This window comes from Mauremys mutica, chromosome 1 (assembly GCF_020497125.1).
Source record: "Mauremys mutica isolate MM-2020 ecotype Southern chromosome 1, ASM2049712v1, whole genome shotgun sequence".
Taxonomy (NCBI): Eukaryota; Metazoa; Chordata; order Testudines; family Geoemydidae; genus Mauremys; species Mauremys mutica.
In genome coordinates this window covers 370,547,710-370,572,026 of record NC_059072.1, presented here as the reverse complement: position 1 = coordinate 370,572,026, position 24,317 = coordinate 370,547,710, and the positions used below count along the sequence as shown (strand labels likewise).

Sequence of the window (24,317 nt, the reverse complement as noted above, 5' to 3'; positions counted from 1 at the left end):
GAGCTTCAGTTTGTAGCAAAGTCCCTCCAGAGGTCAGAAGCAGGATTGAAGACAAGATGGAGATGAGGTGTCACGGGGTCCCCGGGCGCTGCTCTGGACCTGCTCCCCACCAAGCCAGGCAGGACTCTGGGAGCCTCCTCTCCCTCGAAGCAGCCTGTCTGCAGGGCAAGAAGCTCACACGGCTTCACCCGCCCCCCTCCCTCACCTGCGCCCCGCCTTCCCCATCCCCCTCCAACCGCCCCCCTCCCTCACCTGCACCCCGCCTTCCCCATCCCCCTCAAACCGCCCCCCTCCCTCACCTGCACCCGCCTTCCCCATCCCCCTCCAACCGCCCCCCTCCCTCACCTGCGCCCGCCTTCCCCATCCCCCTCCAACCGCCCCTCCCTCACCTGCACCCCGCCTTCCCCATCCCCCTCCAACCGCCCCCCTCCCTCACCTGCACCCCCCCTTCCCCATCCCCCTCACACCGCCCCCCTCCCTCTCCTGCTCCCGCCTTCCCCATCCCCCTCCAACCGCCCCCCTCCCTCACCTGCGCCCGCCTTCCCCATCCCCCTCCAACCGCCCCCCTCCCTCACCTGCGCCCGCCTTCCCCATCCCCCTCCAACCGCCCCTCCCTCTCCTGCACCCCGACTTCCCCATCCCCCTCCAAACGCGATCCTCCCTCACATGCGCCCCCCTTCCCCATCCCCCTCCAACCGCCCCCCTCCCTCACCTGCACCCGCCTTCCCCATCCCCCTCAAACCGCCCCCCTCCCTCACCTGCACCCGCCTTCCCCATCCCCCTCCAACCGCCCCCCTCCCTCACCTGCACCCCGCCTTCCCCATCCCCCTCAAAACCGCCCCCCTCCCTCACCTGCTCCCCGCCTTCCCCTTCCCCCTCCAACCGCCCCCCTCCCTCACCTGCGCCCGCCTTCCCCATCCCCCTCCAACCGCCCCTCCCTCACCTGCACCCGCCTTCCCCATCCCCCTCCAACCGCCCCCCTCCCTCACCTGCACCCCCCCTACCCCCACCCCCCACAAACCGCCCCCCTCCCTCACCTGCGCCCGCCTTCCCCAACCCCCTCCAACCGCCCCCCTCCCTCACCTGCACCCCGCCTTCCCCATCCCCCTCAAACCGCCCCCCTCCCTCACCTGCACCCGCCTTCCCCATCCCCCTCCAACCGCCCCCCTCCCTCCCTCACCTGCACCCCGCCGTCCCCATCCCCCTCAAACCGCCCCCCTCCCTCACCTGCACCCGCCTTCCCCATCCCCCTCCAACCGCCCCCCTCCCTCACCTGCGCCCGCCTTCCCCATCCCCCTCCAACCGCCCCTCCCTCACCTGCACCCCGCCTTCCCCATCCCCCTCCAACCGCCCCCCTCCCTCACCTGCGCCCGCCTCCCCATCCCCCTCCAACCGCCCCCCTCCCTCCCCGGCCCCCGCCTTCCCCATCCCCCTCCAACCGCCCCCCTCCCACACCTGCGCCCGCCTTCCCAAACCCCCTCCAACCGCCCCCTCCCTCACCTGCGCCCGCCTTCCCCATCACCCTCCAACCGCCCCCCTCCCTCACCTGCACCCGCCTTCCCCATCCCCCTCCAACCGCCCCCCCTCACCTGCTCCCGCCTTCCCCATCCCCCTCCAACCGCCCCCCTCCCTCACCTGCGCCCGCCTTCCCCATCCCCCTCCAACCGCCCCCCTCCCTCACCTGCACCCGCCTTCCCCATCCCCCTCCAACCGCCCCCCCTCACCTGCACCCGCCTTCCCCATCCCCCTCCAACCGCCCCCCTCCCTCACCTGCACCCGCCTTCCCCATCCTCCTCCAACCGCCCCCCCTCCCTCACCTGCACCCGCCTTCCCCATCCCCCTCCAACCGCCCCCCTCCCTCACCTGCACCCGCCTCCCCCCTCCCCCTCCCCCCGCCCCCCCTCTGCTGCTCCCGCCTTCCCCATCCCCCGCCAACCGCCCCCTCCCTCACCTGCGCCCGCCTTCCCCATCCCCCTCCAACCGCCCCCCCTCCCTCACCTGCGCCCCGCCTTCCCCATCCCCCTCCAACCGCCCCGCCTCCCTCACCTGCACCCCGCCTTCCCCATCCCCCCCAACCGCCCCTCCCTCACCTGCACCCGCCTTCCCCCATCCCCCTCCAATCTGCCCCCCATCTCGCCCCCCAGCTGAGCAGGTGTTTTGCTCAGGGGCCGGCTGCTGAGCGAGGTCCCCGGGAGGGTGAGCGATTCTGTGCCAGCGACTGCAGCTCCCCCCGTCCCCCCCGGCGCTGCCTCACGAATTCAATCAGCCAGCGCCACAGGCAGGAAGCTGACCGAGCGCCGGGGGTGGGGGGGACCCCGGGGACCGCCGCCTGGTGGCTCTGAGCAGCTCTCGCTCCCGGCTGGCGCAGACAGTGGCGCCCGGCTGGGGGCTCTGTGCATGTGGCCAGGCTCTGGGGAGACGGGGGGCAGGGGGCGGCTTGCACCTCACAGCACAGTCTGACCCTGCTCGGGGCAGGGAAGCCCTGGCCAGGCTGAGAGGGGGCCTGTGCATGGAGCCCCCGGCCTGGCCCCGCACCCCAGGGAGCCCCGGGGCTCCCACGGCCTCAGCACCTCTGGGCTCCAGCCTGTCCCCGGCCTCCCTGCAGGTGGCCCCACTCGGGGCCCCCGCCTGAGGCAGCGCTGGCCAGGGGGGCTCCTCGCTGGGCTGGGATCTGGCCCCAGCCACTCCTCCCGCCCCAGCCCCCGCCCGTCACCGCAGGCCCTGGGCTCCAGGACGCCTGGGTTCTAAGCTGAGCCCTGCCTGAAACTGGCTGTTCCCGCTCCCTGGGGGTGGCTGCAGCAGCCTGGCTTGGTGCCACCCGCGCCCGCAGCCCTATCGACGTGTCTGTGACCGAGCTGGACAGTTCCTGGCTCAGCTCCCGGCGCCTGGGCAGCTCATGGGAGCTGGCCTCCCCCGCACTCCTCTGCAGCCGTCCCCAACGCTGCCGTGGTGCAGGGCTGGCCTGGCCCGTACAAGGCTGCCCCTGTGCCGGGAAGCAGAGCTGGGACTGAGGGGGCCTTCCCCATGGCGCTGGGGACAACCCCCATCACAGGATTAGGCCTGGCCTCTGCTGGGGGCAGGGGACCCGTTTGTGGAAATCACCTCTGGTGAATCCCTGTGCAAATCTGCGATTGTGCAAAAGAGCTTGTGCCAGGATGTGTGTGCAAGAGGCTCCTAGCACAGCTGGGCTGGCAGGGGCTGTGGGTCAGGAGTGAGGGGACCCAGCAGGGATGGGGGGAACCTGGCCGGCTGGCAGGGGGCTGTGGGTTGGGAGTGAGGGGCTGTGATGGCGTGTGGGGCAGTCAGGGCCCTGCACCCCCCACTTCCTGCGATTCCCCAGGACTCTCAGCCAGCCAGTAAAGCAGAAGGTTTATTAGGCGACAGGAACACAGTCCCAGACAGGCCTTGCAGGCACAGACAACAGGATCACCCCCAGTTAGGTCCATCTTGGGGGGCCCCAGGGAGGCCAGAGCCCTGTTGGGAAGTGTCACGGACTCACAGACGGTGCCCACTGGTGGCCCCGTGCGGTCCGTGGGGGGGGGGGGGCTTTCAGTGCGACAGCTCCTCTCGGGGTCCCCTCTCTCTCGGGGTCCAGCCCCTCCACCTCCCAGAGCCGCACCTCTCTGAGCCTCAGCACGTCTGGCTCTCGCCATGGCCTCCCTCAGGGAGTCCACGCGCTCTGGACCCCCCCAGGCCTCCTCACCCCCGAAGGGGTTGATGCCCCCTGTTCTCTAGCCCAGAGCGACTCTCAGCCCGGGTAACACAGGAGGGTTTATTGAGAGTTGAACCCAGCACAGGAAACTCTCTGACCCTCAGGCCTGGCCTCCCTCAGCCCAGCACATCCCAGTCCCCCTGCATCCAGGTGGGCTCTCCCTGCTCCCCCTCTCCAGCCCAAAGCCCCCCTGCTTCCCCACTGGACCTCCGATATCCCCGGCCCCAACCCCGCCTCTGTCCATTGGCTTTTCTCCAGGGAAACAGGGTCATAAACTGGGGCCTGGGTCTCCTTGGGTCTCCTCTCCCCTCTTGTCCTCTCGCCCCCTCTGGCTGGAACCAGCTGGTCCGGTCACCGGGGTCCTCTCTTCGCAGCCCATTGTCCTTCCACTGGCCAGAACCGGCTGTGACTCCTGAGCTGCGTCTCCAGGGTACCAGGTCACCAGTCGCTGGGGTCTCCATCCTCCAGGCCATTGGCCGGGGTCCCAAGTTCCCTCTCCGGTCCTGTGTCCCAACAAACTCCCTCTCCCCTCCCCTCGTTAAACCCGTAACACCCAGGGACACTGAGTCCCCCTCCCCCTGCATGCAAACCACTGGGAAACACAGAAACCCCCCCACTTCTCCACAGGAAGCCCAAGCCCCATCGGGGCCCCTCTCCATTTCCCAGCCAGCTCCAAACTGAAACTCCCCCAGCCTCTCACTCAGCCCCCCCGGCTCCTCCCCCAGCCATCGTGTCCTTTGTCCAGGTTCCCGGGCAGAGGTGTCTCCCGGCCTCCACCCCCCTCCTGGGTTCTCAGGTTACCTGCTCAGGGATCCTCCCTTCCCCCAGGCAGCCAGTCCCAGCACAACCCCCTGCAACCTTCCCAGGCCAACACCCCCGCCCCCCCAGCAATCCCATAACAGATCAGGAACAGTCCCACTTCGTCAGAGGGGCCCCGGCAGGGATGGGGGTGGGGGGTGCCCAGGGCTCGGGCTGCGCAGCCTGGGAGTTGGGGGAGCCGGGAACTGACCAGCTGAGGGGACCAGGCAGCCCCAGGAATAGCCCCGACCCCCGGGCCCGTTCTTATACCCCACCTCAGTGGGGTGGGGCCTGGGGAATGTGGGCCAGGCATCCCTCAGGCTCCGCCTCTCCTGGGGCAGGCCCCGCCCCTGTGGGGAGGGGAGCCCGGCTCCTGGGCGGGGCAGGGGTGTGTGTGTGATGTGCAATGACCCTGGGGTGGGGCTGGTTATCCAGGGGCCCCGCTTCGAATGGACCCTGGCCAGGAAAGGCCCCATCCCGGCCCCCCGCCCAGGGTCACTCAGCTGGGGGTGGGGGCACGGCTGCACCCCCACATACCCCTCAGTCAGTGGGCAGCATGGACCAGCCCCTCAGCATCACCCCATGAGCCAACAAATAACCACCGGGCCTGGCCCCCCGGGAGGCGCTGGCCACGATCCAGACCCAGGGGGACAGGCTGGGGGGTGGGGAGTGGGGCCCATCCCCCCAGGAGGCGCTGGCCACGATCCAGACCCAGGGGGACAGGCTGGGGGGGGGGGTGGGGAGTGGGGCCCGTCCCCCCAGGAGGCGCTGGCCACGATCCAGGCCCAGGGGGACAGGCTGGGGGGGGGGGGGGAGTGGGGCCCAACCCCCGGGGCGGCGCTGGCCACGATCCAGGCCCAGGGGGACAGGCTGGGGGGGGGAGTGGGGCCCATCCCCCCGGGAGGCGCTGGCCACGATCCAGACCCAGGGGGACAGGCTGGGGGGTGGGGAGTGGGGCCCATCCCCCCGGGAGGCGCTGGCCACGATCCAGACCCAGGGGGACAGGCTGGGGGGGCGGGGAGTGGGGCCCCGGGGGGACTCGCTGGGGGAGTGGGGCCTGGCCCCAGGCAGGACCCTCTGCCAGTCTTGGCCCATGGTGGGGGCTGCACAGCCCCTGCCCCTGCCCCAGCCGGGCACAAGCTCCCCTCAGACCAGACTGCGTGTGGGGGCAGCGCCAGGCTGTGGGGGTGGGTTGGGGGGTCCCTGGGGGCCAGGCTGTGGGGGGTGGGTTGGGGGGTCACTGGGGGGCCAGGCTGTGGGGGTGGGTTGGGGGGTTCCTGGGGGGCCAGGCTGTGGGGGGTGGGTTGGGGGGTCCCTGGGGGCCAGGCTGTGGGGGGTTGGGGGTCACTGCAGGGTCCCGGGGTCCCGCGGGCGGAAGCAGAACCGGAGCCGGAGCCGTTCCAAGGTGTTTATTATCCATGGGCCCCGGGTGGGGCCTAGCAGCAGCACAGAGACGTGGGGGGCAGGGGCTGGGCTCTGCTGACGTGACCCTGGAGCATGTGGGGGGCACTGGCTGGACCAGGTCACCGTGCAGCCATGGGGGACTGGCTGGGGGAGGGGGAAGGGGGCACCAGCTCCCAGCCCAGGTGGCCAATGCCAGGCGCTGCCTGCAGCCGGGCACAGGGACACCGGGGGTCCAGGAGCCCGACCTGCCCTGTCCCCCACAGACCCCAGCAGGGAATACCCAGCCTGGCCGGTCGGCAGCCTGAGCCCCCCTGGTCAGCAACCGGCTCCCCCGTCACCCCCCGAGACCCCGCCCCAGGCACGGCTCCCACGGGGACCCCGGAGACCCTGCCCTGGGCACGACTCCCCCGTCACCCCCCGGGACCCCGCCCCGGGCACGACTCCCCCGTCACGCCCCCCTGGACTCCGCCCCGGGCACGGCTCCCACGTCACCCCCCGAGACCCTGCCCCGGGCACGGCTCCCACGGGGACCCCAGAGACCCTGCCCTGGGCACGGCTCCCCCGTCACCCCCCTGGACCCCGCCCCGGGCACGGCTCCCCCGGAGACCCTGCCCTGGGCACGACTCCCCCCTCACCCCCCTGGACCCCGCCCCGGGCACGACTCCCCCGTCACCCCCCTGGACCCCGCCGCGGGCACGGCTCCCACGTCACCCCCCGAGACCCCGCCCCGGGCACGGCTCCCACGGGGACCCCCGAGACCCCACCCTGGCTCCCCCGTCACCCCCAGAGACCCCGCCCCGGGCACGGCTCCTGTGGGGACCCCAGAGACCCCGCCCCAGGCACGGCTCCCCCGTCACCCCCCCAAGATCCCGCCCCGGGCACGGCTCCCCCGTCACGCCCCCCGAGACCCCGCCCCGGGCACGGCTCCCCCGTCATCCTCCAGAGACCCCGCCCCGGGCACGGCTCCCCCGTGACCCCCCCGAGACCCCGCCCCGGGCACGGCTCCCCCGTGACTCCCCCAAGATCCCGCCCCGGGCACGGCTCCCCCGTCACCCCCAGAGACCCCGCCCCGGGCACGGCTCCCCCGTCATCCTCCAGAGACCCCGCCCCAGGCACAGCTCCCCCGTCACCCCCCCAAGATCCCGCCCCGGGCCGGGTTCCCCCGTTCCCCCCCCGAGACCCCGCCCCGGGCACGGCTCCCCCGTCGCCCTCCAGAGACCCCGCCCCGGGCACGGCTCCCCCGTGACACCCTGCCAAGACCCCGCCCCGGGCACGGCTCCCCCGTCATACCTCCCGAGACCCTGCCCCGGGCATGGCTCCCCCGTCATCCTCCAGAGACCCTGCCCCGGGCACGGCTCCCCCGTGACCCCCCCCCCGAGACCCCGCCCCGGGCACGGCTCCCCCGTCACCCCTCAGGAGATGGAGCCTGATTCCGGGAGACTCCCTGCCAAACTGGGAGGGCTGGCGCCCCTGAGCCCAGCCCAGCCCCCAGCCGTGGCAGAGCCCCCCCATTTCCCAGCCCCTGGGCCCCACTTCCAGCACCAGGGAGCCCAGGCCCTGGCCTTTAGGAGTCCATGGGGCAGCGCGGGCCTGGGGGGCAGGGGCTGATGGTTGGGCAGAGGGGACTCAAAGTGGCCCCAGGCTGCTGACAGGAGGTGCCAGGGGGGCGCCAGGCTGCTGCCGGGGAGGCACTGGGGGTGCCAGGCTGCTAATGGGGGGGGGGTGTGCCAAGCTGCTGACAGAGGACCACCAGGGGGCCTGCAGGATGCTGACGGGGGGCACCGGGGGGGCAAGGCTGCTTACAGGGGGGCACCAGGGGGGTGCCTGACTGCTGATGGGGAGCAGGGGGGGTGCCAGGCTGCTGACAGGGGTGCACATGGGGGCGCCAGGCTGACGGGGGCACCGGGGGGGGCCTGGCTGCTGACAGGGGGGCGCTAGGGGGGCGCCAGGCGGATGGGGGCGCTAGGGGGGGCCCAGGCTGCTGAGGGGGGGGTGCGAGGGGAGGCGCCAGGCTGCTGACGGGGGGGGCGCTAGGGGGGTCCCAGGCTGCTGACGGGGGGGCGCTAGGGGGGCGCCTGGCTGCTGACGGGGGGCACTAGGGGGGTGCCTGGCTGCTGACGGGGGGCGCTAGGGGGGTCCCAGGCTGCTGACAGGGGGTGCTAGGGGGGGTCCCAGGCTGCTGACGGGGGGCGCTAGGGGGGCACCTGGCTGCTGACGGGGGGGGCTCGGGGAGGCGCCAGGCTGCTGATGGGGGGGCGCTAGGGGGGTCCCAGGCTGCTGACGGGGGGCGCTAGGGGGGCGCCTGGCTGCTGACGGGGGGCACTAGGGGGACCCGAGGGGGGGCCCAGGCTGCTGACAGGGGGTGCTAGGGGGGGCGCCTGGCTGCTGACGGGGGGCCCTAGGGGGGTCCCAGGCTGCCGACGGGGGGCGCTCGGGGGGGCGCCTGGCTGCTGACGGGGGGCGCTAGGGGGGGCCCTAGGGGGGGCCCCAGGCTGCTGACGGGGGGCGCTCGGGGGGGCCCGGGCTGCTGACGGGGGGCGCTAGGGGGGGCCCTAGAGGGGTCCCAGGCTGCTGACGGGGGGCGCTAGGGGGGCGCCTGGCTGCTGACGGGGGGCGCTAGGGGGGTCCCTAGGGGGGGTCCCAGGCTGCTGACGGGGGGCGCTGGGGGGGCCCAGGCTGCCGACGGGGGGCACTGGGGGGCCCGGGAGGCTGAGGGGGGGCGCGGGGGGGGGCCCTAGAGGGGTCCCAGGCTGCTGACGGGGGCGCTAGGGGGGCGCCTGGCTGCTGACGGGGGGCGCTAGGGGGGTCCCTAGGGGGGGTCCCAGGCTGCTGACGGGGGGCGCTGGGGGGGCCCAGGCATCCGTCCGGGGGCACTGGGGGGCCCAGGCTGCTGACGGGGGGCACTGGGGGGGTCCCTAGGGGGGTCCCAGGCTGCCGACGGGGGGCGCTAGGGGGGCACCTGGCTGCTGACGGGGGGTGCTAGGGGGGTCCCTGGGGGGGCCCAGGCTGCCGACGGGGGGCACTAGGGGGGCGCCTGGCTGCTGACGGGGGGCGCTAGGGGGGTCCCAGGCTGCCGACGGGGGGCGCTAGGGGGGCGCCTGGCTGCTGACGGGGGGTGCTAGGGGGGTCCCTAGGGGGGGCCCAGGCTGCTGACGGTGGTGTAGCTGATCTTGGAGAGGGAGGCGCCCGTGGCGGGCATGTCGTCGTCGGGCGGGGCCGGGGCGGGCGCCGGGGGCGGCAGCGGGCGAAGGTGGCGGCGAAGGCGGAGCGGAACCGCCGGTTCATGAAGCAGTAGATGAGCGGGTTGGTGCAGGCCGAGGTGTAGGACAGCAGGTGGATGAAGGAGATGGGGGCGCCCGAGAGCGCCCGCTGGGCCGAGGCCGGGGCGAAGGCGCGCCAGGTGTTGGCAGAGAAGATGGGGAGCCAGCAGAGGAAGAACATCACCACGATGACGATCAGCATGCGGATCACCCGCTTCTTGGCCAGCAGCATGGCCTGCGAGCTGTTAACGCGGGCGCGGTCCGGCTGCCCCACGCCCGCCCGGCCCAGCAAGCTCAGCTCCAGCGCCCCCCCCGGCCTGGCCAGCTGCACGTAGCAGCCGTCGTCCTCCACCCCCGGTGCCAGGGGCTCCGTGCTGCCGTGCTGGAGACCTGGGGAGAGAACAGAGCCAGGGGTCGGCCCATTCCCGCCCGTGTCTGCGGACAGGCCTGAGGGGAGTCCAAGGGGGTGTAGCGGGGGCCTGGGAAGTGGAGGGGGGGGTTGGCGGGTGTGAATGAGGGACCCTGGGGGTGGACGGTGCGACAAAGTGGGGGTTTATTTATCTTGTTATGGTGCATGTGAGTCTTAGTGTCCTATAGCAATACTGGCTGTGCCTCAGTTTCCCTGTGTGCTGCACCAATACTTCAGAGGTGGGAATTGGGGGTGTGATTTTGCCGAGGCCCTGGGGCAGGTGAGGCTGCCCAGCTGTTTGCAGCTACATAACCTGAGACCCAGGAGGGGGGTGCGACCAGCTGGAGACACAGAGAAGGAGGAGGGGCATCAAGGGGTGTGGGTGGTGGGGGGGCTGGTGGCTGGCCGCCGGGGGGGGGACCGGAAGAGGGGGAGTCCAGGGCGTCTGGCCCAGGACTCCCCAAGATGGACTTGGCTGATTTCTGTGCTAACAAGCTCTGTTCTACGCTGTGATCCTGTCGCCTAATAAACCTTCTGTGTTACTGGCTGGCTGAGAGTCACGTCTGACTGCGCAGTGGGGGGGCAGGACCCTGTGGCCCCCCAGGACCCCGCTGGGCGGACTCGCTGGGGGAAGCGCACGGAGGGGCAGAGGATGCTGAATGCTCCAAGGAGAGACCCCGGAGGTGAAGCCGTGGGAGCTTCTTGCCCTGGGGACAGGCTGCTCCGAGGGAGAGGAGGCTCCCCAGAGTCCTGCCTGGCTTGGTGGGGAGCAGTTCCAGAGCATCACCCGGGGACTCTGTGACAGGGTGTGTGGAGGGGGGACACCAGGGGTGGACGGGTGGATCCTGGTGTGTGTGTGTGGACAGGGGGTTCCGGGGGGTGGGGGGGGGTGTGGACAGGGCGTCTGGGGGGGGTGGACAGAGGGGCCTGGGGGGGGGGTTGTGGACAGGGGGGCCCCGTGTGTGTGTGTGTGGACAGGGGGCCTTGGGTGTGTGTGTGTGTGTGTGTGTGGACAGGGCACCCGGGGGGGGGGCTGTGTGGACAGGGGGGCTCCGGGGGTGGGGATGTGTGGACAGGGGGTCTGGGGGGGGTTGTGGACAGGGGGGCCCCGTGTGTGTGTGGACAGGGGGGCCCGGGGAGGGGGGCGTGTGGACGGGGGGGTCCGGGTGTGTGTGTGGGTGTGGACAGGGGGCCTCGGGGGGTGGGGGGGTGGACAGGGGACCCCGGGGGGGGGGGCGTGTGGACAGGGGGACTCCGGGTGTGTGTGTGTGTGTGGACAGGGGGCTTCGGGGGGGGGCGTGTGGACAGGGGGGCTCCGGGGGGGTGGGTCTCTGCCTCTCACTCACTGGTGGCTTCTCTCTTGAAGTCCATCTCGAAGCGGATGCCGCGGCAGAGCTCGCGGGAGATGAGTCCGTAGGCCACGGCCATCACCGTGCCGGGGATGAAGAAGAGGATGAGGAGCAGCAGGATGTACCTGGCGGGGGGACAGCCCGTCTCATGGGAGCTCCTCAGCCCGGCTGCCAGCCTGAGCACCCCCCTCCCGGGGCCTGTACACCCCCCGTCAGCCGGGCCAGGCCACCCACGCCGGCTGCCCCATCCCAACGGGGGCCTGGCTCCCGGCACCGCCCCTTCAGCGCGTCCGCTGGGCCAGAGCCCCGCCCGGGCCCCACTGCGGGGGGACGCAGGCGCTGGGGGGCACAGGGGGGCGGGGGTGCCAGGACTCAGTGCGGGCGACTCACCAGGCCTGTTTGAAGGGCTGGCTGGGCTGGCGGTGCTGGCACTGGGCGAGGCCGGGCTGGGCGGGCGCTGGGGGGCACAGGGGGATGCTGGGGGGCACAGGGGGATGCTGGGGGGCACAGAGGGCACAGGGGGATGCTGGGGGGCACAGGAGGATGCTGGGGGGCACAGGGGGCCCGACTCACCAGGCCTGTTTGAAGGGCTGGCTGGGCCAGCGGTGCTGGCACTGGGCGAGGCCCGGCCGGGCGGGCGGGCGCTGGGGGGCACAGGGGGATGCTGGGGGGCACAGGGGGATGCTGGGGGGCACAGGGGGATGCTGGGGGGCACAGGGGGCACAGGGGGATGCTGGGGGGCACAGGGGGCCCGACTCACCAGGCCTGTTTGAAGGGCTGGCTGGGCCCCCTGGGCGAGGCTGGGCCGGGCGGGCGGGCGCTGGGGGGCACAGGGGGATGCTGGGGGGCACAGGGGGATGCTGGGGGGCACAGGGGTCACAGGGGGATGCTGGGGGACACAGGGGGATGTTGGGGGGCACAGGGGGCCCGACTCACCAGGCCTGTTTGAAGGGCTGGCTGGGCCGGCGGTGCTGGCACTGGGCGAGGCCGGGCCGGGAGGGCGGGCGCTGGGGGGCACAGGGGGATGCTGGGGGGCACAGCGGGCACAGGGGGATGCTGGGGGGCACGGGGGCCCGACTCACCAGGCCTGTTTGAAGGGCTGGCTGGGCCGGCGGTGCTGGCACTGGGCCGGGCCGGGCCTGGCGGGCGCTGGGGGGCACAGGGGGATCCAGGGGGGCACAGGGGGATGCTGGGGGGCACAGGGGGATGCTGGGGGGCACAGGGGGCACAGGGGGATGCTGGGGGGCACAGGGGCCCGACTCACCAGGCCTGTTTGAAGGGCTAGCTGGGCCAGCGGTGCTGGGCAGTGGGCGAGGCCGGGCCGGGCGGACGGGCGCTGGGGGGCACAGGGGGATGCTGGGGGGCACAGGGGGATGCTGGGGGGCACAGGGGGCACAGGGGGATGCTGGGGGGCACAGGGGGCCCGACTCACCAGGCCTGTTTGAAGGGCTGGCTGGGCCAGCGGTGCTGGCACTGGGCGAGGCCGGGCCGGGCGGACGGGCGCTGGGGGGCACAGGGGGATGCTGGGGGGCACAGGGGGCACAGGGGGATGCTGGGGGGCACAGGGGGATGCTGGGGGGCACGGGGCCCGACTCACCAGGCCTGTTTGAAGGGCTGGCTGGGCCAGCGGTGCTGGCACTGGGCGAGGCCGGGCCGGGCGGGCGCTGGGGGGCACAGGGGGATGTTGGGGGGCACAGAGGGCACAGTGGGATGCTGGGGGGCACAGGGGGATGCTGGGTGGCACAGGGGCCCGACTCACCAGGCCTGTTTGAAGGGCTGGCTGGGCCAGCGGTGCTGGCACTGGGCGAGGCCGGGCCGGGCGGGCGGGCGCTGGGGGGCACAGGGGGATGTTGGGGGGCACAGGGGGATGTTGGGGGGCACAGAGGGCACAGGGGGATGCTGGGGGGCACGGGGGCCCGACTCACCAGGCCTGTTTGAAGGGCTGGCTGGGCCAGCGGTGCTGGCACTGGGCGAGGCCGGGCCGGGCGGGCACGGTGGTGCTGAAGATGGCGTAGGGCAGCATGAGCAGCAGGGACAGCAGCCAGGTGCTGGCGATGACCCGGTAGGCGTGGGAGCGGGTCTGCCACACGCGGGACTGCAGCGGGTTGCAGATGGCGCTGTACCGCTCAATGGCGATCGCCACCAGGCTGAAGGTGGAGACGCTGACGGAGATGCCTGGGGGGGGCACACGCCGCATGAGCACCCCCCCGGCCCATGCCCGGCACTGCCCAGCGCAGGGGTGCAGGCGAACCGGGCACCCAGTGCCAGTCCCAGGGGCAGGGAGATCGACCCCGGCCTGACCCTCCCCCGGCTCCAGCAGGGGCTGGAGCTCTGCCTGGGAGCTCCCTGGCCACCCCCCCGGGCCGGACTCTGGTGCCCAGAGATCCCCAGCCCTGCCCAGCCCCTGGCACCCAGATCCCTGGCCCCCCAGGTCCCCAGCCCTGCCCCTGCCCCCCACAGATCCATGGCAACCCCAGATCCCTGGTCCCACCCCCCCAGATCCCCACCCAGCACCTTGGACCCCCAGATCCCCGGCTCCACTCCTGGACCCCCCAGGTGCCCAGCCCCCGCCCTGCCCCGCCCCCACTCACTCATGAGATAGGCCACGAGCTTGCAGACGGCGGGGCCGAAGACGAAGGTGCCCATGAGGTTGGGCACGAGGGTGAAGGGCATGCAGCACAGCGCCAGCAGCAGGTCGCTCAGCGCCAGCGAGAGCAGGAAGGAGTTGGTGACCGTGCGCAGGCGGCGATTCAGCACCAGCACCACGATGATCAGCGAGTTCCCAAAGACGCTGAGCAGGAAGATCAGCGCATAGAGCAGGACCCGCACCGTGAACTCCAGGTCTGCGGAGACAGAGAGCAGGGTAATGCCGGGCCAGGACGCCTGGGTCCTCTCCAGCTCGGGCAGGGTAACGCCGGGGGCCGGGACGCCCGGGTCCCGCCCGGCTCGGGCAGGGGAACGCCGGGGGCCAGGACGCCCGGGTCCCGCCTGGCTCGGGCAGGGGAACGCCGGGGGCCAGGACGCCCGGGTCCCGCCCGGCTCGGGCAGGGGAACACCGGGGGCCGGGACGCCCGGGTCCGGCCCGGCTCGGGCAGGGGAACGCGGGGGCCGGGACGCCCGGGTCCCGCCCGGCTCGGGCAGGGGAACGCGGGGGCCGGGACGCCCGGGTCCCGCCCGGCTCGGGCAGCGGAACGCGGGGGCCGGGACGCCCGGGTCCCGCCCGGCTCGGGCAGGGGAACGCGGGGGCCGGGACGCCCGGGTCCCGCCCGGCTCGGGCAGGGGAACGCGGGGGCCGGGACGCCCGGGTCCCGGCCGGCTCGGGCAGGGGAACGCCGGGGGCCGGGACGCCCGGGTCCCGCCCGGCTCGGGCAGGGGAACGCCGGGGGCCGGGACGCCCGGGTCCCGCCCGGCTCGGGCAGGGGAACGCCGGGGGCCGGGACGCCCGGGTCCCGCCCGGCTCGGGCAGGGGAACGCGGGGGCCGGGACGCCCGGGTCCCGCCCGGCTCGGGCAGGGGAACGCCGGGGGCCGGGACGCCCGGGTCCCGCCCGGCTCGGGCAGGGGAACGCGGGGGCCGGGACGCCCGGGTCCCGCCCGGCTCGGGCAGGGGAACGCCGGGGCCGGGACGCCCGGGTCCTGCCCGGCTCGGGCAGGGGAACGCCGGGGCCGGGACGCCCGGGTCCTGCCCGGCTCGGGCAGGGGAACGCCGGGGGCCGGGACGCCCGGGCCCTCCCTGTAACGAACTCGGACTGTTCTTACTGTGGTCTGTGAATGCTGAGTGGGGGGTGTCGGCCTGGGAGGACGATCGGCACTGGGGGATGGGAGACTGGCCTTGACGGAGGAGACCTGAGCAGGTAACGTGAGAACCCAGGAAGGGGTTGGAGGCCAGGAGACACCTCTGCCCGGGAAGCTGAACAGAGGCTGGGAGAGGAGACGCTGTGGGGAGAGAGAGAGTTTTCGGGAGCTGGCTGGGGAACGGAGGGAGGCGCAGACGGGCTCTGACCCCCCAAGGGGGCTGTGGTGCCCCTGGGACCCCAAGATGGACCTAATTGGGGAGGATCCTGTTGTCTGTGCCTGCAAAACCTGTCCTGGACTGTGTTCCTGTCGCCTAATAAACCTGCTGCTTTACTGGCTGGCTGAGAGTCCTGGGGAATCGCAGGAAGCCGGGGGTGCAGGGCCTTGTCCCCCCCCACACTCCATGACAACTGGTGGCAGCGGTAGGATCTACTGCACCCCGTGGACGATGCTTCCTGCAATAAGTGACTGGGGAGCAGTAAAGCAAAGGGGGACTGACGGGAACCAGGCGCGCTGAAGAGTCAGAGAGAGACGGGGTCAGGGGGCAATTAACCCCTGGGAGTGTGTGACCAGCGAGAAGGACTGTTGCAGTACCAGGGGCCCCCGGGGGATCGCAGTGAGCGGTCCCAGGGGCGGAGGAGTCTGCAGCTCGACCCTGGCAGAGAGGGGGTGACCTGAAGAAGGGCTGGTGCACGAGGGGTCTCCCTGGAACCGGTGGGAAGCGGAGAGCACAGGCCGGCGAGTGGCCAGCAGGAAGATGTTTGCTAAGCGCCTTAAGAAAGACCTGGTTTAGGTTGGACATTAGGAAAAACTTTTTCACTAGGAGGGTGGTGAAGCACTGGAATGGGTTACCTAGGGAGGTGGTGGAATCTCCTTCCTTAGAGACAAAGCCCTGGCTGGGATGATTTAGTTGGGTTGGTCCTGCTTTGAGCAGGGGGTTGCACTAGATACCTCCTGAGGTCCCTTCCAACCCTGAGATTCTATGATGGAGCTGTGCAGGCAGAGGGGGCTGCGCATTGGGAAGTCCACCAAGGAACAGCTAATTGCCCAGCTGGAGGAGACGGATCGCTTGGGTGAACCAAGCCCTGTCCTTGAGGGAAGCCGCCCGGCGGACGCAGAGTGGACCCTGGGACCTGACATGGCTGGGAGGGGCCAGACCGAGACCCTGCCCAGCTATACCTAGGGGAGGGGTTGGGGGAAGCCCAGCGAAACCGAGGGCACCCTGACCCCGGCAGCCAGCAGGGGATCGTCCCGGCAGAGCTCCCCGTCCCTGGAACGGATGCGGCTGGAACAAGACAGGGAGCTGAGACGGGAAGAGCTCGAGTTAAGGAGGCAAGAACTGAAGAAACGGGAGAACCAGCGTAAACACGAGGAGAACCAGCGTCAGCATGAGCTGGACCTGGCCCGGCTGAGGAGCAGCGGGGCCCCGACTGCGGTGAGTGAGGGGGGACCCAAGCCTACAAAGATCTTTGATAAGAGCTTCCTGGCCCGGCGTAAGGAGGGGGAGGACATAGACACCTTCCTGACGGCCTGCGAGCTGCACAGGGTTGACCCTGCAGACAGGCTCCAGTTTCTCACCCACTTACTGGACTCCACCGCCGTGGAGGTGTACAGCCGAATGAGAGGGGCGGAGACGGGGGACTACAAACTGTTCAAAGAGGCCCTGCTCCGCAAGATTGGGCTGACTCCTGAGATGTACCGAAAGAGGTTCCAGAGTCAGCTTAAAACCCGTGAGGTCACATACCTACAACTGGCCAACCGGGCACAGGGGTACGCCCGCAAGTGGACAGCTGGGGCCCAAACTAGAGAGAACCTGCTTGACCTATTCATACTGGAGCACCTGTATGCGCAGTGCCCGTCCGACCTGAGGCTGTGGTTGATGGACCAGAAGCCAGAGAACCTGCAGCACGCGGGCCAGCTGGCCAACGAGTTTGTGGACAGTGGGCCAGGGGATAACAGGGAGGAGTCCCAAAGGAACAGGCCTGCCACAAGGCGGAAAAAGAGTGACCTAGGGACCTCCCGAAGGGGAAGCATGGAGAACCCTGCTCAAGGGGACCCATGGGACATGGGCTGCTATCGCTGTGGCCAAAGAGGCCACATACGGGCCCAGTTCCCCAAGCTCAGGGACAGACCGAGCAGACCCAACCCACAGAGGGTTGACTGGGTAAAGACCCAGCTGGATGAGGGGCAGCGTTCCCAGGCAAGGGGGGCTGGCAGTGTACCACCTGCTGAGGAGGGAAGAGGGCCGCAGGCCAGCTCCTCTGGGGGGCTGGATGCTCCACACTCAGGGTTTTTGGTTTACAGGGTGGGTGCGGGGCTGTCCCCGTGGAGTGATTGTCTTGTCCCCCTGGAGGTGGATGGTCAATGGATACTGGGACACGGGCGCAGAGGTGACGCTGGCCCGGCCTGGGGTGGTGGCCCCAGATCGGATGGTGCCCAACACCTACCTGACCCTGACGGGGGTGGGCGGGACCCCATTCAAGGTGCCCGTGGCGAGGGTACACCTGAAGTGGGGGGACAAGGAGGGCCCCAAGGACGTGGGGGTGCACCCACATTTGCCCACTAAGGTGTTGAGGGGGGGACCTGGAGGACTGGTCAAGCAACGCCCGGGGTGTCCTGGTCGTGACCCGTAGTCAGAGTCGGCGCAGGGCACTGCGCCCTGACAACGGGGAGGGTACCTTGCCCGAGGCGCAGGACCCTGACCAGGTGGGGAGGGAACGCCCAGGGACACGGCTCAGGGAGGCTGCAGCTTCAGACCCAGCCGGTGAGAGAGAGCAGGTCCCCGTCCCTGTCCCAGCTGCTGAGTTGCAGAAAGATCCCTCCTTGCGGAGGATAAGGGACCTGGCCGACCTCGGTGCGGTACAGACCATGGGGGGGGGGGTGGCCGGAAAAGGTTCCTGTGGGAGAAGGGGCTCCTGTACCGAGAATGGGCTTCCCCAGGGGAAATGGAGTCGGGGGGCTCAGGAGGCAGCTGGTGGTACCCCAGGAGTATCGCCACCAGCTGCTGTGCCGGGCCCATGACATCCCCCTCTCAGGGCACCAGGGAGCCTGGCGTACCCAGCAGAGGCTGCTACAGAACTATTACTGGCCTGGGGTCTTTGCCCATGTCCGGCAGCACTGCCGCTCCTGTGCCCCCTGCCAGAGGGGGAGGAAGGCCCGGGACAAGGGGAAAATGGCTGTAGGACCCTGGCCCAGCACAGAGGAGCCTGTCCAGAGGGGGGGCAAGGTCAAAATGGGGGCTCTGAACCGAGAGAGCCCGAATCACAGCCCCCCAGCCTGGAACGCTGGGAGAAGACCCCAGCCCAGCTTGAACCCCAGGGGTACTGGGGTGGGGAAAGGGCACGGGCGGCATAAACCTTCCCACATGCGAACTACAGTGCCACCGAGCCCCCCCCCCCGACCTAAAGGGGGGCGGGAAACTGGAAGGGCCTGGGGTAATTCTCCCCAAGGAATGAGAGAGATGTTGGGGCATCCCGGGAACGTGGGTAGGTTCCAACTTCCCCAGGTCACTGGCTGAAGTGACCCCGCTCAGTTCGGTCTCGAAGGGGGGAGAGAGGTGACGAACTGGGACTGTTCTTACTGTGGCCTGTGAATGCTGAGTGGGGGGTGTTGGCCTGGGAGGACGATCGCACTGGGGGATGGGAGACTGGCCTTGAGGGAGGAGACCTGAGCAGGTAACGTGAGAACCCAGGAAGGGGTTGGAGGCCAGGTGACACCTCTGCCCGGGAAGCTGAACAGAGGCTGGGAGAGGAGACGCTGGGGGGAGAGAGAGAGTTTTCGGGAGCTGGCTGGGGAACGGAGGGAGGCGCAGACGGGCTCTGACCCCCCAAGGGGGCTGTGGTGCCCCTGGGACCCCAAGATGGACCTAACTGGGGAGGATCCTGTTGTCTGTGCCTGCAAGGCCTGTCCTGGACTGTGTTCCTGTCGCCTAATAAACCTTCTGCTTTACTGGCTGGCTGAGAGTCCTGGGGAATCGCAGGAAGCCGGGGGTGCAGGGCCTTGTCCCCCCCCACACTCCGTGACACTCCCCAGCTCGGGCAGGGGAATGCCGGGGGCCAGGATGCCTGGTGTGACGAAGTGGGACTGTTCTTAATGTTTCCACTGAATAAGGTGTGGGTGCCTCAGTTTCCCCTATGCATTTCTTAAGTCTCCAGCCTGCATAAATGGCCGACACTCTGGCTCCTGGCAACTAATGGCCGGGGCCCTTCCCCCCTGCCAGGGGATGGCTGAAGGAGAACAAAGAGATCAGGTGACCTCCTGGCCTGGGAAAGAGACAAAGGCCAGAGAGGAGGGGCTGGGGGGGGGTGTCAGTCTGGAGCTGGCTGGGGATGAGGAGTGAGGGCAGACGGGGGTGTCTGGCTCGCTGGGCCCCAGAATGGACCCGGCTGAGGGGTCCCGTTCGCGGTACCTACAAGCTCTGTGTTAGACCCTGTTCCTGTCATCGAATAAACCTTCAGTTTTCCCGGCTGGCTGAGAGTCACGTCTGACTGCGCAGTGGGGGTGCAGGACCCTGTGGCCCCCCCAGGACCCCGCCTGGGCGGACTCGCTGTGGGAAGCGCACGGAGGGGCAGAGGATGCTGAATGCTCTGAGGTCAGACCCAGGAGGTGAAGCCATGGGAGCTTCTTGCCCTGCAGACAGGCTGCTCCGAGGGAGAGGAGGCTCCCAGAGTCCTGCCTGGCTTGGTGGGGAGCAGTTCCAGAGCATCGCCAGGGGACTCCCTGACACCTGGGTCCTCCCCGGCTCGGGCAGGGGAACGTCGGGGGCCAGGATGCCCATGACGATGCCTGGGGGCCCCCGGCTCCCCCACCCTGCGCCTGCTGGTCACCCTCCCCACTGGGCGCAGCCTCTCCTGGCACTGGGGCAGCTGCAGGGCTGAGGGCCGGGCACGACGCCCCGTGGGGACCAGTGTGACACAACCGACACCCTGGGCATCCAGAGCTTGTGGCCTCGCGCTGGGTCCCTCCCCCTGCCCCCCCGGCCCTGTGCTCGGTCCCTGCCCCTGCACCCCCGCAGGGTCCCTCCCCCTGCCCCCCATGCTGGGTCCCTCCCCTTGCCCCACCCCAGCCCCAGCACTGGGTCCCTGCCCCTGCCCCGCCCGATGCCGCGCTGGGTCCCCTCTGTCACGCAGTCCCCGGGCGCTGCTCTGGACCTGCTCCCCCCAAAGCCAGGCAGGACTCTGGGAGCCTCCTCTCCCTCGAAGCAGCCTGGGTCGGGGGGGGGCACTTGCTGGCAGGTGCCGAGATGGCACCAGACGCAGGCGAGCGGTGGGGTGACACCGTGACACCCTCGGCCGGCTGGGACCAGGGGGTGCTGCCGTGGGGATGCAGCTCCCCCAGCCCGAGCGGCGTCGCCCCAGCCCCCGGGGTAACAGAGCTGCCTCCCCCCGCGGCCAGCACGCCCCCCCCCCCCGCCGAACCCCACAGCGGCACCAGCCGCCCAGAGCGGGTAGGGGGCTCGGGGAGGGGCCCGGGGTGGGGCATAGGGGGCTCAGGGATGGGTCAGGGGAGGGGTGTGGGGCGGGGCCTGGGGGGCTCGGGGAGGGGCCCAGAATGGCTCGGGGAGGGGTGTGGGGGGGCTCAGGGAGGCGCCGAGAACAGGCTGGGCTCACGCCTGGGCCGGACGGGGGCCCGGTGCTGGCGGTTCGCCGTGGTGGGGCCGGGGGCTTTAACCTCCCCAGCCCGGGCCCCTGAGCCGGGCGGGCCAAGGTCGCCCAAGCTGGCGGGAACAGGCCGCTGGGGTCTGGGCAGGGGACGCAGGCGGCTGGAGCCCAGAGGCTCCGTCTGACAGGCCGTGGGGAGAGCGGGAGCCGGGGCCCTGGCAGGGACTGATAACGGGTGCGGCGCCGAGACGCTCGGGCCAGGTCCAAGTTTCCCTCCTGTGGGAGGTGCCAGGCCGTGCTGCCCCCTGCCCCTCGGCGCCGCAGGACGCTAATGGATCCAGGGTCCCAGCGAACAAGCAACCCCCCCCCGGGGCTCCCCGGGCCCCTCTGCGCCAAACACCGGGGGGGGCCGGGCCGGGCTGGCAGGGGCTGCAGGTTGGGAGTGAGGGGCACCGGCAGAGCTGCTGGGGGGCAGGGCTGGGCTGGCAGGGGCTGCGGGTCGGGAGTGAGGGGCACCAGCAGAGCTGGGGGGGGCCGGGCTGGGCTGGCAGGGGCTGCGGGTCGGGAGTGAGGGGCACCGGCAGAGCTGGGGGGGGCAGGGCTGGGCTGGCAGGGGCTGCAGGTTGGGAGTGAGGGGCACCGGCAGAGCTGGGGGGGGCAGGGCTGGGCTGGCAGGGGCTGCGGGTCGGGAGTGAGGGGCACCGGCCAGGCTGGGGGCAGCCAGGGGCTGGAACAGCCTCTCACTTGCAGAACAACCCTCCACCACCATTTTTGCCGCCCCTTAGCATGTGCTGCCCCATGTGCTTCCTCCGCTGGTGCCTGGAGCCACCCTGACCCCCACCCCATTCCCAGCCCCACAGGCCACTCCCAGAAGTGGAGGGTCCCTGACCCAGACGTGGGGGGGGGGGGTGCAGGACGGAGCCCCTGGGACTCACCCGCCACTGCGGCAGCAGCGACCCCGGCCGCATCTGAGCGAAGGCCGAACCCCAGGGCCGGGGGCAGTGCGGGGCATAGGACACATGGGGCAGCACCCGCAGGGTGGGGGAGCCGGTCTCACCTGCGCAGGGGGGGCCTGGTGCCGGGGGGCCCAGGGAGGGGGCAGGACGGGGGGGCTGGGGGACCTTGGGAATTGGGGGGTCGGGGGTCCTGGGGAGGGAACAGGGCCAGGGGACCAGCCTCACCTGGTGGGGGAGGACTCGGTGCAGGAGGGCCTGGGAAGCGGGGGAGGGGGTAACGGGGGGGGGTCGGTCTCACCTGTGGGAGGAGGCCCGGGGGGGGCTCGGTGCCGGGGAGGCAGCGGAGGGGGGTCGGTCTCACCTGCGGGGAGGGCCCGGAGGAGGCGTGGGGGGGCTCGGTGCGGGGGGGGCCGGGGAAGGCGGGGGGGGCCGGGGAGAGGGCTCGGTGCGGGGGGGGCCCGGGGAGGGGGCTCGGTGCGGGGGGGCCGGTCTCACCTGCGGGGGGGGGCCCGGGCGGGCTTCGCAGCAGGTCGCAGAGACTCCGGTTCCAGCCCGAGGCGTTGCCGGGGCCCCCCCCGCACAGCAGCCGCTGCAGCGTCTCGTTCGGGCGCCGCGGGTCCAGGGCTCCGGCCGCGCCCATCCCCGGCGCCTCGCGGCGGCGGCCTCCCCCGCTCGCTCGCTTCCTCCGGACCCGCCGCCGCCTCCGCTCGGCTCCAGCGCCGGGACCGACTGAGCCCGGAGCCGCCACCGGCCGCGGATCAGCGAGCGAACGGCGCCCCCTGCCGGGCCCGGCGCGAACGGTGGGAAGGGGCGGGGGGCTGCGGGTCGGGAGTGAGGGGCACCGGCAGGGCTGGGGGGGGCAGCGCTAGGCTAGCCGGGGGCTGCGGGTCGGGAGTGAGGGGCACCGGCAGAGCTGCGGTGGGGCAGGGCTGGGCTAGCAGGGGGCTGCGGGTCGGGAGTGAGGGGCACCTGCAGGGCTGGGGGGGCAGCGCTGGGCTAGCCGGGGGCTGCGGGTCAGGAGTGAGGGGCACCGGCAGGGCTGGGGGGAGCCCAGGGCTGGGGCACGGGCTCCCCTGCTGCCCCAGGGTTAGTGAATTTCAGTTCTGGGCCCTGTCTGGGGTCCCACAGTCTCCCCAGGCCCCAGAGCTCGGCTGTATCAGTTCAAATCCCAGCTCTCATCGCGGAAACGTGCAGCTCCGGGCGAGTGTCACATTTTGGTTCCATGAAACCAAGTTGCGAAACTTATCAAATGTCAGAAAATTAACAAGTGTCCAGCTCTGAGGCCCCTTGGAGCTTGAGGCGCAGGCCAAATGGCCCCCGGCCCCGCTCTGATGGGGTGGCCAGGTTGTGGGGCTGTAATTTCTTGCTCCCCAGGATGGGGCTGGGGAAGGGGGGCCCAGGTGTCCAGCCCCCAGGAAAAGCCGCTGGGACCCCGAGTCCATTCAACGCCCCCTGGCTGGCCCCTGGCATCGGCCTGCGGCGGGTCCGTGCCCCACCCCGCAGGGTCACTGGGGCTGGGTAGCTGGGACCCCCGGCCCAGGGCTGGGCCCAGAAACACCCCCAGGGCCCTGGGCGGGGGCTCCCAGCCAGTTGGGGCCAGGAGCAGAACCCAGGCGTCCGGGTGCCCATCCCCTGCCCTACGCACTGGGTGAGCCCCCGGTGCTGTGGGGCAGGTGGCCCCGGGGTGCTGCGTGGGGGGCAGGGCTGGCCGGGAGCTGCCCCACGGCGAGTGAGGGTCACTGGGAGCAGACGCCGTCTCCCAGCAGCGCCGGGCCCCGCAGGCATCCTGTGTTTGTCCTGCTTATCCGGGCGGGCGGGCGGGCGGCACGGGCCCCGCGGTGCGCCGGGCGGGGCCGTGTTGACTCGCGGCTCCGAGCTCCATCCTGTTTACCTGGGGGGGGGCGGGGGGGGAGCGGGAACAGCTGCAGGTTTTCACCCCAGCCGCTGGCCCATTGTCTGGGCACCTGGCGCCCAGAGCCGCCTGCCCACATGGCCTGCGGCGGGGAGACAGACCCCCCCTGAGCCCTGTGACGTGGTACAGCCCCCAGCGCCCCCCCCAGAGCCCCGTGACGTGGTACAGCCCCCAGCGCCCCCCCAGAGCCCCGTGACGTGGTACAGCCCCCAGTGCCCCCCCCGCAGCCCCGTGATGTGGTACACCCCCCCCAAGCACACCCCCCAGAGCCCCGTGACGTGGTACAGCCCCCAGCGCCCCCCCCAGAGCCCCGTGACGTGGTACAGCCCCCAGCGCCCCCCCCGGAGCCCTGTGATGTGGTGCACCCCCCCCCAAGCACACCCCCCAGAGCCCTGTGATGTGGTACAGCCCCCAGTGCCCCCCCCGGAGCCCTGTGATGTGGTGCGCCCCCCCCAAGCCCGCCCCCCAGAGCCCTGTGATGTCGTACAGCCCCCAGTGCCCCCCCAGAGCCCTGTGACGTGGTACAGCCCCCAGCGCCCCCCCCAGAGCCCTGTGATGTGGTACACCCCCCCAAGCACCCCCCCCCAGAGCCCTGTGATGTGGTACAGCCCGCAGCGCCCCCCCGGAGCCCTGTGATGTGGTGCGCCCCCCCCAAGCACACCCCCCAGAGCCCTGTGATGTGGTACAGCCCCCAGCACCCCCCCCGGAGCCCTGTGATGTGGTACACCCCCCCAAGCACACCCCCCCAGAGCCCTGTGATGTGGTACAGCCCCCAGCGCCCCCCCGAGCCCTGTGATGTGGTACAGCCCCCAGCACCCCCCCCCGGAGCCCTGTGATGTGGTACACCCCCCCAAGCACCCCCCCCAGAGCCCTGTGATGTGGTACAGCCCCCAGCGCCCCCCCGAGCCCTGTGATGTGGTACGACCCCCCAGCGCCTCCCCACAGCCCCGTGATGTGGTACACACACCCCCAAGAACCCCCCCCAGAGCCCTGTGATGTGGTACAGCCCCCAGCGCCCCCCCAGAGCCCTGTGATGTGGTACAGCCCCCAGCACCCCTCCCCGGAGCCCTGTGATGTGGTACACCCCCCCCCCCAGTGTCCCCCTGGAGCCCCATGATGTGGTT

At 71.4% G+C, this 24,317-nt stretch overlaps 1 protein-coding gene across 1 annotated transcript; it reads right to left on the bottom strand.

Moving 5' to 3' along the window:
• Nucleotides 1-9,029: 9,029 nt before the first annotated feature.
• Nucleotides 9,030-21,996, bottom strand: CCKBR (cholecystokinin B receptor). Its single transcript, XM_044989988.1, is given in 6 exon segments — nucleotides 9,030-9,121; nucleotides 9,124-9,564; nucleotides 10,930-11,057; nucleotides 12,858-13,107; nucleotides 13,524-13,775; nucleotides 21,777-21,996. Coding segments are annotated over 6 exon segments (1,293 nt in total). The 5' UTR covers nucleotides 21,922-21,996; the 3' UTR covers nucleotides 9,030-9,044.
• Nucleotides 21,997-24,317: the final 2,321 nt, after the last annotated feature.